Raw genomic sequence first — 15,221 nt, 5'->3', positions numbered from 1 at the left:
TCAGGCTGGTTTTATCCCCCCACATCTTCTGAGGGGAGGGCGCCTCGTTTGCCAGGCAGCTTAATTACTCTGAGTGAAAACCTTTTCCCCCGCGGCCTCTAATTGCAGGTTTGTGTAATTGGTCTCAGTTCAGCGGTGTGTTTGGGGTGTGCTCCCCCCTGGCAGGTGTGACCCTCCCCATCTCCCTCAGTCACCATTTCAGCCAGATCTCCTGCTTTCCCACCCGAAATTCCCGCTGTAGCTCTTCGGGGAGCAGCAGCCGCCCCTGGCCGGGGTGTTGGGGCGCTGCTCCCCAGCAGGAGCAGGCTCTGGGCTGGCTCAGCGCCCTGACTCAGCCCCCCTGAGTCACAGCCCCGTGGCTGCAATTAGGAGTGGGCGCAGCGGGATTCCCCACCATTCCCAAAAGCTCCGGCTCCCACCACAGGGGCTGCCCTGCCAGGGAAACCCTTCCCGGGGGTGCCAGCGGCGATTTCAGACCAGCGCTTGTTGCATCATCCCTCGCCGGACCAGAGTGACAACAAGGAGACGGCGGGTTATCAATCAAGACAACTTTTATTAGAAAAGTAAAAAAACCACCCGACACGATTTGCATAGGAATTGTCGCACTTGAACATCAAGTGTATGAGTGTAAACTGTAACCAATGAAGCGCCCACAGCGTGTCAGGGCGAGGGGTCCTGCCCTCCGGCCCCGCGGCACCTCCCGTGCCCCTCTCCCACCACTCTCGTGATCAAAGGACACGTCGCGATTCCAGACCCCCCTCCCGCCCTGTCGGGGTAGGGGGCTCGTCTTTGATCCAGACCCACAGCTCAGGCATCGCTCACTCCCCTCCCCCCGAAAGCCCATTGATTACAATCCTCGTTACAAAAACAACAACAAGAAGAGCCCCATGATTGATCAGCCATCAGGAGACCGGCCGTGCCCGCAGCAGCCCCGCTGCCGCCTCCGGGAGCATCCCGGGATCATCCCGCAATCACCGACGGCGTGAAGCGCCCTCCGCCCGGGTCCCGGTGCGCTCCACGTCGGGGATGTCCCGGCACGGGCAGGGCCCCACGGGGACCTCCGCCCGCCCAAACTACGTCCACCTACAGCGCTACTCCATCCTATCCTAAACTACAGCGGCTGTCGGGAGCCGCCACGCTCCGCCGGCTCTTCCAAAGCACTTGGGAAGTGGCTCCGCGGCCCGGCCCGTCAGCACTCCTCGATGAGCAGCTGCTCGGAGCTGTACAGCTTCTTCTTGATCACCCTGAAGCCCGTGCTCAGCTTCAGCGGCGCGAAGGCGGGCCCCGAGGCGAACAGCCCCTGGATCTTGGGCCACAGGCGGGAGTCCATGCGGAGCACCAGCGTGAGCTGGAAGGTGGGCACCACGGCGGGGTCGGCGGCGATGTGCCCCACGTCGTGGCAGGCCTTGCCGTGCTCCACGCACAGGTCGAGCAGGGCCCCCCGCAGCCCGCAGGGCTCGCTCCGCGCCAGGCGCTGCAGCTCGGCCCGCACCTGCGCCAGGAGCTGCGCCGGCATCCGCAGCCGCGAACAGCGCCGGGAGCCCAGCGGGGCCCGGCCCAGCAGCGCCTGCACCGCCTCCAGCAGCCGCGAGCACAGCAGCTCGTCCTCGGGGTCGTGCAGCAGCTCCAGGTCCAGGTCCGGCAGCGACAGCCCCTCGGCGTACTCGGCATCTGCGGAGGGCACGGAGAGGGTCAGGGACACGCCGATCCCCGGGGTTTGGGCTGTCACAGGGGGTCGGTCCCGCGGGTGGGCGAGACGCCGATCCCCGGGTTTTGGGGGTGTCACAGAGTCTTGTCACTGCACCGCCCCCTCCCTAAGGGAGGTATCCCCCCCCACCGCCATTCCCCTCGGAGATACCCCAGGGAGGGGAACTCACCTCCTTCCGAGCCAGAGGCGCTGCCCAGCGACTCGCAGTCGGAGGTTTCCAGGCGGCCCCGCTCGCCGCCCGCCAGCCGCTCCCACAGCCCGGTCATGGATGCGGATATGGATGTGAACACTGGCACTGATGTCACCGCTCCCGCCCCGGCTCCGCCGCCGCTCTGCCCGCACCACCCGCACCCGCCGCCTTATATAGCGGCGACCCGGCCGGCCCCGCCCCGCGCCGCGCGCCCGCCAATGGGAGCGCGGGGCACGTCCGCGGCGTCTCTCCTGCCCGGTGACAGCGGGAGGCCACGCCCCCTCCCCGCTGGCCACGCCCCCCCCGTGCCCGGTGCGGCCCCGGGCGCTGCAAACAGGACCCGGCGTTGCATCAGGGGGTCGGGCGGGTCCGCAGCGTCCCCCCTGCCCCGCACCCCCCCGGGCCCGGGCAGCACCCCCGAGCACCCCTCAGCACCCCCACTCAGCCCCGCGCTCGCCCCGTGCCAGGAGGGCCCCCGCGCCCCGGCGGGGAGGGGACACACGCCGTGCCCCCGCGCCCCCCGACCCTCCCTTGTGCTGGGGAGCCAGTGAGGGTTTCCCGTGGGTTGGGGTTTGATCCGCCTCGTCTTCCAGGTGGTGTTGGCGTGGTGTTCCTGCGCGGGCGGGTCCCGCTGCCCCGGCAGGAGATGGGGATGGGGATGGGGATGGGGATGGGGATGGGGATGGGGATGGGGATGGGGATGGGGATGGGGATGGGAATGAGCCCCCTGCCCCGCGCCAGGACGGACCCGGAGTGATCCCGGTGTCCCGTTCGCTGGCGCTGACCTGGTGTCTTATGGGAATAAGGCATGTTGGAGTGAAACGTGCTGAAGATGGAGGGGGACGAGGGCAGGGCACGGCTGGGCTGGGGGGGAACCTCTGCTCGGTGCCAGGCTGGGGGAAACCCCCATCTGCCCTCCGTGGTGGCCCCTAAAACTGGGACGTGCCCCCAGCGCCCTCCAAGCCCCCCAGTCTGGCCGGGTGTCCCCCCACAGGTCTGTTCGTGCCTGTCCCCGCGTACGTGACCTTTCCAAAGCCAGACCCTGAGGAGCTTCGGGAGCCGAACTGGCGATAAAGGGCTTTGTTTGTCCTCCCGCTGCGCTGCCCGAGGCTTTATCGGAGGGGCTGAGCGCACTCTGCAGTCACCCCAGGACCTATCCTGGGCCCTGTACTTCCCGAGCCGAGATTGTTAAGAGCCCGCAGTAAACACAGTGCAGAGCAGAGAGTGCCCGGGAGGGAGGGGACAGACCCCCACCCACCGCCTGTGACCCCCACCCACCGCCCGTGACCCCCACCCAAGGGGTGCGGAGGGTCTGGACATCCCACCAGCAGCTGCAGCTGCTTCTTGGGGGTCAAAACCCAAATCCATCACTGCTTCAGGAGTGGCAGCCCAGGGTGGGGGCGTGGGGAGCATCCCAGGGAGCACAGGGGCTGTGTGAGGAGCTGGGATCCATCTCCATTCCCCAAATCCTGTCTCGCTGCTGCAGCTTGCAGAGCTGCTGCTCAGCTTTTTGGGGCAAAAAATGAACAATCCCCAGCTGTGAAAGACACCTCGATATTTGCACACACACTTCGGAAGCGGCTGGATGGGGCATGGGGTCCTGTTTAGCACAGAATGTACCTCGTGGGTTATTTCTCCCCACAACCACCAAGTCGGTACAAATGTTGGCTGGGTGAGGCTGGAAATAGATGAGGAACTGCTGGTTTTGGGGTCAAAACCGGGGGGAAACGACAAATAAACAAAAAAGAGGTAAAGGACCAAAGGGAAGGCGCCTTGCTAAAAATAAGCTGGAATTCTGGAGCCAAGCATAAATATTTTTCTTTCTTTGCCATAACATCTCCTGGTAGGCAGGGGGGCAGGAGGCTCTGGTGTGATGGCAAGTTTTAAAGGGAAATGTGATTTTTTGATCCCTGCAATAAAACAATCCCAATATAATTCCATACACTCGCACTTCGGCTGGGAGGGGAGGGGATGGGATGTGGGGCTGGCAGCTCCTTCTTCCCAAAAGAGGCTGAGATCCAGGCAGCTCCTCTGCAGCAGAGCCTCTAGGAATGGCTTTGGGCTGGAAAGTAAAGGTTTAGCTACAGCGTTGCTAATCCCCGAGCTTCCCCTCCCGGGTCCTGCTGCTGGAGCAAGCCCAGTGTGGGTTTTGTGGACAAGCAGTGCGTCTTTCCCCGTGGCCTGCTGGCCTTCCTGGGAGAGCAGAAACGGATCTAAACTTTATGGACAGGCTGTTCCCAGACGGCTGTGCCCTGTGGGACGCCCCTCCGTGATGAGATTTGCCGGATCGTTCGGATTTGCAGCCTGGCTGGCTTTGCAAAGGGTTAAGGGGAGCCCGGGGGGAGCGGCTGGCACTGGGGAGGGTCCTTGGCTGGGCCCCTGCCCGGGATGTGCTGAGCTCAGCGGTTTTGCAGGGCTGCAGGGGGAGGGGGTGGGGAGGAGGAGGAGGAGGAGGAGGAGGAGGAGGAGGAGGAGGAGGAGGAGGAAGAAGGGAGGGGATGTACCGAGGGGCTCAGCGAGTGCCTTGGTGCACGTCGGGTGCAAACTGTGCCCTGTGTGTGGCGGGGGTGAGTTCCTGCCCCGTGGGTGCTGCCACCACCTGTGGTGTAGTTGTTTGTTCCCAGCAGCTCTGTGGCCCAAAAAGTTGGTTTTAGGTAGATTTACACGTTATTTCGGCACTTGGGGAAGGCGCAGAGGCAACTGTGAGCCTCTGTGTCCAAGCATTCACATGGGGAATGTAACAGATGGGCTGAAGATGCCCCTTTTAGGGTGTCCCCCAAGTGTCTGCTTGGTGGGTGTCCTTCTCACCCTCTCTGGCCGCGGCCTCGCTGACAGTGCCAGGGACACGAGAGGGGTGCCAGGGACACGAGGGGTGACCCTGTGCGTGCTCTGAGCCCGCGGCCAGTGCTGACAGGTGAGCTGTGGCCGCGTGGGACGCCGCGCAGGTCCCGGCGTGCGGCCGGCCGGGCAGGTCTGAGCCGCAGCCAAACCTCCCGGGCCCGTCTCTCGCCCCCGGGACAAGCAGCTGCAGGAGCCGGGCGGAGGAACAAGGAACGTGCCTCCAGCAGGGCGGTGCGCAGGTTTTGGCAGCCGAGGTGCCGAGTGCCGCCTTGGCACCGCATCCTCCGCAGGGGAGGGAGGAAGGGGGGCTGTAAAACTCATCTCCCCGTGGGTGCTTTTGGGGCAAAAGGTGGGACGTGTTTGGGGGGTGCTCCCCACGCTGCTGCATCCCTGATGCTGGGAGAGGCCCTGCGGGGCGGGCACCGTGCCCGGACAGCGGGGCGAGCGCGTGTCTTGGCTCGGTGGCCGCGCTGGGGCCATGGCCAGCAGTGTGAGGAGCGGGGAGGGAGGGGAGGTGTGAGCGCGGCCGGGACATAACGTTCTGTTGCGAGCACCCACAGGAAAACCAACCAGCAGCCCTGAACGAGGCTCTTTGTTCAGCTTTTTTTTTTTTTTTTTATTTTCCCTCCCCTCCCCTGCATCAACTTTTTCTGGCACTGACGGGCTCCCTTCCCCCCGCGCTCCCTGCTCAGCTGCAGCTCCGAACAGCCCCGGGACCCCCGAGGTGAAGGGGCTTCCCAGCCCCACCGAGGGATGTTTTCCGCCGGCGCTGCCCCACTGATCTGCACAGCAGGAAATGGGCTGGCGGGGGAGTTTCCAGTGCCAGGGAAAACCTGGGTTTGGAGGAGGGTGAGAGCGGAGGGTTTTGCCACACGGTGCAGCGATGCCTCCAGCTCTCCCTGGCCTTACATAAAGTGTTTACTGAGCGGGAGGAGGGAACGGCCAACAACATGTTTTTGCATTCGTAGTACTGTACTGTACAGGGTGAACTTTTCACTTCCTCTGAATGGCTCTCACACATGTGTCTATTTTGGTGCTGGGCACACATACAAACACACCATGTACAGCAGAGTGCCGGGGACGTTCCCTGCTCCTGCTCTGTCCCAGCACAAGGAACTGCTGGAAAACAAGGAAAGGGAGGAGGGCGAGGGGGATAAATCTCAGTCCTGCTGTGCCTTGGATCTACACAGGGAGGTTTGGGCAATGCCTGGGCACTGCATCCCATGGGAAGAGCTGCAGGCGCCAAGCCCTTGGTGTCCCCCGAGGGCTGGCAGGGTGGAAAAGTTTCCCAAGCGGAGCAGTAGAAAGGAAAGGCTCTTTCTGTGTCAGCTTACATTGGGTTCAGCAAGTGGGGGGAACGAGGGGGTCTGGGGATCTGCTGCTCCCTGCCCAAACCCCAGTGATGTGGGGCAGGTATTTCTGGCAGTTTGGCCAAGGTCCCTCAGGTGGCTGGAGCAAGCAGCATCAAAAATAGATTATATATATATATAAAAAAAAAAAGGTGAAGATCGAAACGCTCCCTTCTTTCCCAAGCAAGCCCATCTGGGATGGAGTTTAATCCCGCCCGCCGTCACGTTTAAAGCGCTGCTGGCCGCAGAGCCGCTGACTGTGCAGGAGGCCCCGCAGAGCGGCCTGGCAGCGCTCCAGGGATGGGGAGGAGGTTTTCCGGACTGGGGCTGGGGCTGGGGCCGGGACACGTCCCAGCTGAGCCGCAGCCTTAGGTGGGAACGCCCCTACACCGCTCCAGGAACTCAGCCGCGAACTTCCACGGAGCTGGAATCTGGGCTCCACCGGCAGTGGGGGCTCTGGATCACCCAAAACTCTGATACTGGACTTAATTTATTAACAACAACAAACACAGAAGGTGGCTGTGTACTTCTCCCCCTTAGTTTTAGCTCATTGATGCAGCTGAACAGGGATGGTTTCCAACTAATCTGTTTCAATCCAGATGTGGCTGGACTGAAATAGTGAGTCAAAAATACAATCATCTCATAAATAAGATGTTGAAAATGGAAGACTCAGGCATCTGGAGCAGTAAATCATATAATTGCTTGCATACGGTGCTGCTCCTACCCCCTGCTGGCCAGCGGAGCCGTGGGGCGAAGGCTCTCATCCATGGAAAATCATGTTGAAATGGTTATGCCAGAACATGGAAATCTAGTTCCCTCCAGGAACAGAAGTGAAGTACAACCGAAAAACAAGATGATTAAAATGGATGGATTTAAATAAGGGGTTTCTGCCGCTGGCAGACTTACACTAAGATTAAAATCTGATTTAAACCAATCCACTGTTGAGCATAAAGTGAGTGTGGTTTGGTTCCTCTCAAAGTGAACTTCAGTTGACCATTGTGACAGCTGAGCTACCTCAGAGCTTCATTAAACCTCTGCTCACCTCCTCAACAGTTGATTATTTCCCTCATCAGACCCTCCCACACCAGATAAACTGTTTGAAAAACAAAATTATTTTATTGTCACAGAGAAATTTAATACAGAGCAAAGAGGAAAAAGTGTCAGAGTATTAAAGGTAGAGCAGTGTCCTACCAGCACTACCAGAGAAACAGGGAGAGGGAAGAGCTTCAGTGGCATGGCCTGGCCCCTCACCCAACTCGGGGCAGTTCCTGCCGTGTCCATCCCCCAGAAGAACAGCTGGGGCTGGGGAGTGTTTCTGGCAGAGTGTCATCTGCTACAGAGCAAAGACGGGTTTCCCCAACCCCCAGTGCTTCGGCTGCGTGCCAGTGCAAGGCCAGGCCGAGTTACTGGGTCACCCTCCCCATGGCCACACTGCCAGTGTGCTCTCCTCTATCAGAACTACAAGGGCTGTACAGCTGATCCTGCCTTCTAAGTTACAGAAACGGAGCCCTGCCAGCCTGTAACAGTGAGGACTTACAGAATCCCATCATTTCTGTTTATTGGCAGCTTTACGGGGGATCCCCACTCTCAAACAAACCCAAAGCCCTGTCCCACTGTCAGTGTCTGATGAATGGGGGGTGTTTTGAAGCCAGGCCAGGGAATGTTTTTCTTCAGCTCCCTGACAGCAGCAATCCAGACATGCTCAGCCTGAGGAGGGAGTGAATCCCAGGAGTTGCTCTATTGGCTTGTACCTCCACTCATCTGCCTCCAGCTCTTCCACCAGACCGGCGAGTTTTTCCATCCTTGCGACTTGTTGATCTGCGAGAAGTTCAAAGGTAACTGTGGTTTGCAATGGCAGTGCAATTAAACCTTTCAATTAGATGCAAATTCCCAGTTGTCAGTGGGGAACAGGGCAGAATAAAACCCACTGAGCCCATTTGAATCCAAACCCACCCTGTGCAAACGGCACAGAGGAATCAGGGACAGGCTTTTCTGCCCCTGCATATTTACCCACCCCTGCCTGTGCTGTGTACATTCAAGTCCTAACAGGGAAACACGAGGCCCATTAGTGTGCAGGGGTGAAAACAGGATGGAGCTCATTTCTTGAGCATAAATATTTATAGAGCAGAAGAACAGAGAAGTTCAGAGAGGGCTTGGTCAGCCCACGGCAGAGCTGGGTGCCCCATGAGGAACTCCTGGCTTTAATGAGGGCCACTGGAGGAGGAGACCTGGATGAGTGTGGCAGAAAGAGGACCTGGATGAGCGTGGCAGAAAGAGGACCTGGATGAGCGTGGCAGAAAGAGGACCTGGATGAGTGTGGCAGAAAGAGGACCTGGATGAGTGTGGCAGAAAGAGGACCTGGATGAGTGTGGCAAAAGGGCTCTGCAATCAGAGCCTGCTAATGAGATGAAAGCCAGTCCCTGGGGATCCCCAAGACAACACGTTCCTTTCAGGTTTATTTATAACTGATTGTGTGTTGAGTACACAGGCTCCATTTTCAGATAAATTACCTGCAGTGGTGCAGAGGTGGGAATATCCCTTCTCCTGGCTCTGCTGAAAGTCTAACAGTGTGCTGTAAACTCACTGCAGCCTCTTGGAGAGACAGCCCAGGACTAACAAGAGGCATAACATAAACTGTGCATGATTTATGCTGACTGCAGCAGTGGGTGCTTTTAAGAGGGACTGTTCTCACTCCACCTCCTGCAACCCAGTGCTTTTGGGAACTGTCAAACAAACAAGCCAAAAAATGATGACCTCGATCTTTTCCTTTAATCCCTACACCTTTCTTACAGGGAGAAAACAGGGAGGTGCTCTGCAAACCAGTTCCAAAGACTGGTGTTTACTGGGGTGCCAGGCTGTGCAGCAGCCCCTGGTAGCTACAGCCACAGCAGAGTTGTGCAGGCAATGCCTCTGACGTTCAGCTTTGCTGTTTGGTTCAGAACATACAGGCTTATGGCTCTGCAAGCCGCTGCACGCCCTCAGACCACCTCCTGACAACCAGAGGAGGACAGGAAACCTCTCTGGTCTGAGACAACAGGTGGAAGTACCATTCGAGGTGGCAAGAGGTGGGACAGAAAGGATGTGACCCTCCAGCAGCAGACAGGACCTGGTGCTGAGCTCTGCTCTGAGAACCAAAGCTGGGTGCAGTCAGGCCCATCACTGGGTTACAGGGTGAAGGGAGGGAAGCAGAGGTTCAAACCAGAGGGAAGGCTCTTCCCTGGGGAGACAGGGATAGAGTCAGCCCTGTCACACCACGCCACGCCACGCCACGCACCTCCTGAGCACCTCTGGCAACCTCACCTGACCCTGACGGTGCCACAGGGCTCAGTGGAGAAACAAAGGTAGAATGGAGCGTCTCTTTGCCCCAGGCCAGAGACAGTCAGTGCTGGGCTGAGAGATCAGAGCGTGGGCGTTTCCTGCCCATCTCCTCCTCCTCTGGCCTCACCTCTCGCACAGGCAGCGCAGCCATGGAAAAACAAGCTTTGGGAGGCACAGCCTGTTCCCACCCAGGCTCTGTGGGCTCCTGGCACTTTGCATAGGGCTTGCAAAAGGACTCGGTGGTGGCCTCACAGCGTCCATGCTGCTTTTTTGTGGTTGGCACCCAGAACAGGTCAGGCTTTGCCCCTGCCCCTTCCCTGATGGAGCAGGCAGTGCTCAGTGCTTACCGTGCTTCACTTGCTTCAGGGTCGAGGCAACCTGAAAGCTGAAGACAGACTCACAGAGGAATCTCTCGGAGCCATCTGTAAACAGAAAAAGGAGGTGGCTGAACCCCAGAATTAAGGCTGAGCAGCTTTCCCTGAGTGCTGCTGACCTTCTATTTTTATGTTTGGGGTGTGGGTTTCCCTCTTGCCTTATATTAAGGGTTTTCCAGCCCCTGTGACCCTGCACGGGGCTTTGGCTGGCTCCTGGTGCCACCTGGGGGACATCCCAGCTGGAATTCTGTTACAGCCCCTCTGAGAAGCAATTTTAGTCTATTTTTAAATAGAAGGTAAGCTAAGGAGAAGCCAGGTCATGTCATGGCAGTCCTGGACTCCCTCAGGGCTCAGACTGTGTGTCCCTAGAATGCTTTAGGATTTCCCACAGGCTCAGACCATAACCCCACATAAAGAACTTCAAATAATGTGTATCTTGCCCTCCAAGTCAGTAATTGATCAAACAAGTGACTCAGAAATAAAACAATCTGGAAAGCATAGCTAATTGTGTGCCAAGTACTGACATAGTTTACACTGCTTTCTTCTAAAAAAAAACCCAAAATACCTAAATGTTTATTTCAAAGCAAGCTACATAGTTAAAGTAACAATAGAAATCAGTCAGTCAGTGGGGATTTTTGAAGAGGAAACTGGTATGCAACTCCCCACTGGGACCTGCCTGATGAAAGAATGGGTGTATCACCTTTTGTGTCAGAAATGAAAAAGTCAGCTTAAAGCTTCCTGAAACAGGGACAGTGTTTGGTGTTGCTGCCACCCAGAGCAGATGAGCTGCTGTGTTCCTGCTAAAGAGGTCAGCCCAAAGCACACTCAATTAAAAGCCCTGTGCCATAACGACATGGAGAGAAGCAGTTTCAAAGACTAAGGGTAGAGCAGAACTCTGGAAAAATCTAATCCAAAGCTGAACCTCAGGGAAAAGCTGGAGTTTTGCTGTGCTCAGAGCAAGTGAAATGCTGTGTTGCTGCTGGCCCAAACACATCCATCCCTTTCCAGGGAGCAGGACCAGAGAAAGGATTGTCCCCCTGTGCTGGGCACTGCTCAGGCCCACTGAGGGCTGTCCCCAGTTCTGGGCCCCTCAGGACAAGGACACTTAGGGGCTGGAGCATGTCCAGGGAAGGGAATGGAGTTGGGAAGGGGCTGGAGCAGCAGCTGAGGGAGCTGGGGGGGTTCAGCTGGAGAAAAGGAGGCTCAGGGGGGACGTTCTGGCTCTGCAATCCCTGCCAGGAGGGGGGAGCCAGGGAGGGTCGAGCTCTGCTCCAGGGCACAGGGACAGGAGGAGAGGGCAAGGCCTCAGGCTGAGCTAGGGCAGGGGCAGGGGGCACAGCAGCAGGAATTTCTGCCTGGAAAGGGTGGTCAGGCACTGGCAGGGGCTGCCCAGGGAGGTTTGGAGTCCCATCCCTGGAGGTGTTCAAGAAACAACTGGATGTGGCACTCAGTGCTCCAGTCTAGTTGTAAGGTGGTGATTGGTCACAAGTTGAACTCAATGATGTTGGAGGCCTTTCCCAGCCTTAACAATTCTGTGATCCTCTCCTCTGACTCCCTGTCTGTCCTGCCCAGGGGCTCTCAGCAGGAGCAGCTGCCTGTCTATTTGGTAACATGAAGTGCTTCATTACTTTAATTTGTTTTGAGGGCTCGTTAAGTTCTGTGAGCAAGCCTTTAGTCATAATTGCTTCAATAGCCTGGCATATGGGCTCTAATGTGTAATAACAACAGCCCTTCAGCAGCACAGCCATCGGCTCCCAGCTGCCCTGCCCTGCCACAGGGACACCCCAGGCTCACCCCAACCAGCCCCATGGACTTTGGGTTCACACAGGGAAGTGTTCCGTGGTGACACGGGAAGAGGAACAGACAGACAGACAGACCCTGGTTTAACCCTGCCATCTGCAGGACCTGCCCTTCCTCCCTCACCCAGAGCAGCTGTGACGTGCCTGGCTCCTCCTTCTGCCATCCTGGTGGAGTGGCTGGAAGGGTTTGGGCACCCAGACAGGAGCTGGCAGGCACACAGGCTGCCTCCTGCACTAGCCCAGTCAAATCCTACCCAAACTAAGAAAAATACTGCTCCTGCCAAGAAAAATACTCCTGCCTCAGCTATCTTCACAGTAATCCCTGCCTGACATCAAAGGCTTAGCTAACAATGAGCAATTAACAGTCATGTTCCCTTTCAGGTAGATCCCTTCCTCCTCTGAAGTGTTGTCATGGAGCTAAAAACCAGGTGACTGCCAGAAAAATCACTTCCTCATGGAGAACTGGTGGGAAAGGCAGGGCTGCTGGGGACCCTGGTGCTTCCTTTCTCCCTCCAGCTTTTGCCAGCCAAAGCCCAAAGAGGCAGTGGGGTGCCAAGCTCAACAAGCTGGAGGAGCAGAAGGGCAGGAGCAATCACCTTCCAGCACCTCCCCAGCTCCTTTGGGGTAGGTGAAAAGGGCCTTCCGAGGCGGCGCCAGGTCCGACACGCTGAACCCCGACCCCGTCACGGAGCTGCCGCTGACTCCGCCGGCCGAGGAGGAGGAGGAGGAGGCTGCCATGTCAGCCTGTCCCAGCCTGGAGGAACAAAAAGGCAGCAGAGCACAGTCAGGAAGGGCGTCTCGGAGTTTCCCAGGGCGCGGAGCCAGCAGCGCTGAGGTCGGATGACGGCGACGAGGGGCAGGAAGACGCCGCCTCCGCAACCTCAGAGCGGCAAGGCTGCCCTGTGTGTGTGGGAGAGACACCTGCACCCCTGCCCTGGGCACAGAGGGGCCCTGGGGCTGCAGGGAACCTCTGCCCTGCCCTGGGCATGGGCACAGAGGGGTCCTGGGGCTGCAGGGAACCCCTGCCCTGCCCTGGGCATGGGCACAGAGGGGCCCTGGGGCTGCAGGGATCCCCTGCTGCCACCCCTTGGACAGGGAGTTCTGGGCCCCTCGGTTGAGGAAAGAGATTGAGGTGCTGGAGCGGGGCCAGAGAAGAGCAACGAGGCTGGAGAAGGGACTGGAGCACAAGTGCTGTGGGGAGAGGCTGAGGGAGCTGGGGGTGTTCAGCCTGGAGAAGAGGAGGCTCAGAGGTGACCTCAGCACTGTCTGGAACTCCCTGAAGGGAAGTTCTGGCCAGGTAGGGGTTGGTCTCTTCTCCCAGGCACTCAGCAATAGGACAAGGGGGCACGATGGGCTCAAGCTCAGCCAGGGGAAATTGAAATTGCAGATCAGAAAAAAATTCTTTGCAGAGAGAGTGCTCAGGCATTGGAATGGGCTGCCCAGAGAGGGGGTGGATTCCCCATCCCTGGAGGTTTTTAAGGTGAGCTTGGCCGTGGCACTGAGTGCCATGATCTGGTAAAGGGGCTGGAGTTGGACCAAGGGTTGGACTTGATGATCTCACAGGTCTTTTCAAACCAATTCATTCTATGATTCTGTGATTCTATGACTCTGACCCCTTGGGCACAGAGAGGCCCTGGGGCTGCAGGGAACCCCTGCTCCCACCCCTGGGACACAGAGAGGCCCTGGGAACTCATCCAGATGCTCAGAGAGTGCACAGAAATAACCTGAATTCTCTGGCCTGTAGCTGCCCTGGCATTTGTCCCACTGCCCAGGGTCATAAAAAGGCTTTTTTTTTCCTTTTCTTTTTTTGCCTCGTTTCCAGGAGCACAAACACAGAGAAAGTTCTGCTGCCTCACAAAACCTGGAAGGCTGCAGGACTGGCAGTTCCAGGGCCACATCCTGCACAAACCACACTGTGCTTAACCTGCAGCAGCTGCTTTCTGCATCACTCCAGATGTTCTTCTGCCTTTAAAACACTGCATTTGACCCACACTGGTAATGACTGAGGATCCATCTCCCTCTGCAGCACAAACCTGGCTGCCTCTTGCACACCCTTTTCTCAACCTGGTTTTAATTTAAGAGGTACTGGGTGTATGTCACGACAGAGTTCCTAAAGCTCACTGTGTCCCTCTCTGATAGTAAAAAAGGTGTCTCTTGGCACTTATCAGTGACAGCACTTGCTGCTCCCCCAAACATTTATAAGCACTTCCCAGTTATCATGCCCTTTTAATTCAACTCTGTTATCCTATTTAGTGCATTTCTGTCAGCTCTGTAGGGTGCACAGACAGTGCCTTTGGAAAGCACTTGAGGATTTTGTGGAGAAAATGGGGCTTTAAGAGGCTGTCACAACCAGGAATTCTGTTCTGTCACAGTTAATCATGGAATCCCAGAATGGTTTGGACTGGAAGGGACCTTGAAGTCCATCCCATTCCAGCCATGGGCAGGGACACCTTCCACTATGCCAGGTTGCACCAAGCCCTGTCCAACCTGGCTTTGGACACTTCCAGGGATGGGGCAGCCACAGCTTCTCTGGGCAACCTGTGCCTACCCTCCCAGGGAAGAATTTATACCCAGTATCCCAATTAACCCTGCCCAGTGTCAGTGGGAAGCCATTCCCCTTGTCCTGCCCCTCCAGGCCCTTGGAAAGTCCCTCCAAGATCGTCCCAGGTTGTTTCACTCACTGTGTGTAACGCACAGCTCGGCAGCTCACAGGAGGCCGTGAGGGAAAGCACCTGGATAAAACCAGCTTTTATTATGTCAATGTCACATCAGCAAACCCTCACCCCCAGCAAACCCTCAGGCTCAGCGCCCTGAGATGACGGTTTCATAGAATCATAGAATGGATTGGCTTGGAAAAGACCTCTGAGATCATCAAGTCCAACCCTTGGGCCAACTCCAGTCCCTTTACCAGATCATGGCACTCAGTGCCACGGCCAAGCTCACCTTAAAAACCTCCAGGGATGGGGAATCCACCCCCTCTCTGGGCAGCCCATTCCAATGCCTGAGCACTCTCTCTGCAAAGAGATTTTGCTGCTCTCCAACTTCAATTTCCCCTGGCAGAGCTTGAGCCCATCGTGCCCCCTTGTCCTATTGCTGAGTGCCTCGCTTTGCGCCGCCATCGCGGCGAGCGGGGCGAGTGAACTCGACAGACCCCGAGGCGCAGCTGCAGGGGGTTTATTTTAAACAAACACAGAGGAGACGAGGCGACAGGCCGGGGCGATGCCGGTCCGTGCAAACGGAGCCGCACCCGCCGCCATCTTGGCGGGAGGCGTCGGAGAGTTCCCGCCCCCACGAGACCACGCCCCTCCCACGCAGACCACGCCCATTGGACCACGCCCCTCCACCATACAAGCCACGCCCATCCCACCCAGGCCGCGCCCCATCAGGCCACGCCCCTCCCGCGTCCCGGTCCCTCCGCGCCGCTTCCCGGTGAGTGCGGCCCTTTCCGCTCCGCCGCAGTCGCTCCGGTTCTCCCCGGCGCCCTCCTCCTGCCGGGCTGGCCCCTCCCGCCGCCCCCGGCCCCCGGCCCCCGTACCTGGGGCTCCGCACGGCGGCTCGGCGCGGGCGGCGCGCGTGGCCGCGCTCGCGGTGCATGCCGGGGGCGCGCGCGCGGCGCTTCCGGCGGGGCGGGAGGGGGAGGCA

At 58.2% G+C, this 15,221-nt stretch overlaps 3 protein-coding genes across 6 annotated transcripts in view; 1 reads left to right on the top strand and 2 right to left on the bottom strand.

Moving 5' to 3' along the window:
- Nucleotides 1-533: 533 nt before the first annotated feature.
- On the bottom strand, nt 534-2,040 carry DDIT4 (DNA damage inducible transcript 4). The gene is made up of 2 exons (XM_071563424.1): nt 1,878-2,040; nt 534-1,671 (listed from the first exon to the last, which is right to left on the bottom strand). The coding sequence occupies exons 1-2, from the start codon at nt 1,972-1,974 to the stop codon at nt 1,190-1,192; spliced, it is 579 nt and encodes a 192-aa protein (XP_071419525.1). The 5' UTR covers nt 1,975-2,040; the 3' UTR covers nt 534-1,189.
- A 5,139-nt stretch (nt 2,041-7,179) lies between these two features.
- ANAPC16 (anaphase promoting complex subunit 16) lies at nt 7,180-15,183 on the bottom strand. Of its 2 annotated transcripts, none has more exons than XM_071564406.1 (4): nt 15,115-15,183; nt 12,176-12,333; nt 9,754-9,828; nt 7,180-7,906 (listed from the first exon to the last, which is right to left on the bottom strand). In XM_071564406.1, exons 1-4 carry the CDS (start codon nt 15,171-15,173, stop codon nt 7,791-7,793), a joined length of 408 nt encoding a protein of 135 aa, XP_071420507.1. In that variant the 5' UTR covers nt 15,174-15,183; the 3' UTR covers nt 7,180-7,790. The 2 variants fall into 2 exon arrangements, with proteins under 2 accessions (XP_071420507.1, XP_071420508.1); XM_071564407.1 differs by lacking the exon at nt 15,115-15,183 and adding an exon at nt 14,261-14,458.
- Nucleotides 14,953-15,221, top strand: part of ASCC1 (activating signal cointegrator 1 complex subunit 1) — a 41,004-nt gene continuing 40,735 nt past the window's right edge. Inside the window, exon 1 of one of the 3 annotated variants that reach the window (XM_071564394.1) lies at nt 14,953-15,008. The gene's annotated coding sequence lies outside the window, so the exon portion shown is untranslated. Of the gene's footprint in view, nt 15,009-15,148; nt 15,168-15,221 lie in introns of those variants that run through there. The other 2 variants (XM_071564393.1, XM_071564401.1) reach the window with 2 other exon arrangements.

This window comes from Pithys albifrons, chromosome 9, assembly GCF_047495875.1.
Source record: "Pithys albifrons albifrons isolate INPA30051 chromosome 9, PitAlb_v1, whole genome shotgun sequence".
NCBI classification, from domain to species: domain Eukaryota; kingdom Metazoa; phylum Chordata; class Aves; order Passeriformes; family Thamnophilidae; genus Pithys; species Pithys albifrons.
Note: the sequence above shows the minus strand (reverse complement) of the source record. Positions and strands in the feature narration are given on the sequence as shown.

What these genes read in the sequence shown, in the direction of transcription:
- ANAPC16 (XM_071564406.1), bottom strand. Translation starts at nt 15,173, where the DNA reads ATGCACCGCGAGCGCGGCCACGCGCGCCGCCCGCGCCGAGCCGCCGTG. An exon ending in AGCTGGGGAGGTGCTGGAAG is followed by an intron (nt 9,829 to 12,175) that starts GTGATTGCTCCT and finishes TTCTGTTTACAG; the next exon opens with ATGGCTCCGAGAGATTCCTC. An exon ending in CCTGAAGCAAGTGAAGCACG is followed by an intron (nt 7,907 to 9,753) that starts GTAAGCACTGAG and finishes AACTTCTCGCAG; the next exon opens with ATCAACAAGTCGCAAGGATG.
- DDIT4 (XM_071563424.1), bottom strand. Translation starts at nt 1,974, where the DNA reads ATGACCGGGCTGTGGGAGCGGCTGGCGGGCGGCGAGCGGGGCCGCCTG. An exon ending in CGCCTCTGGCTCGGAAGGAG is followed by an intron (nt 1,672 to 1,877) that starts GTGAGTTCCCCT and finishes TGCCCTCCGCAG; the next exon opens with ATGCCGAGTACGCCGAGGGG.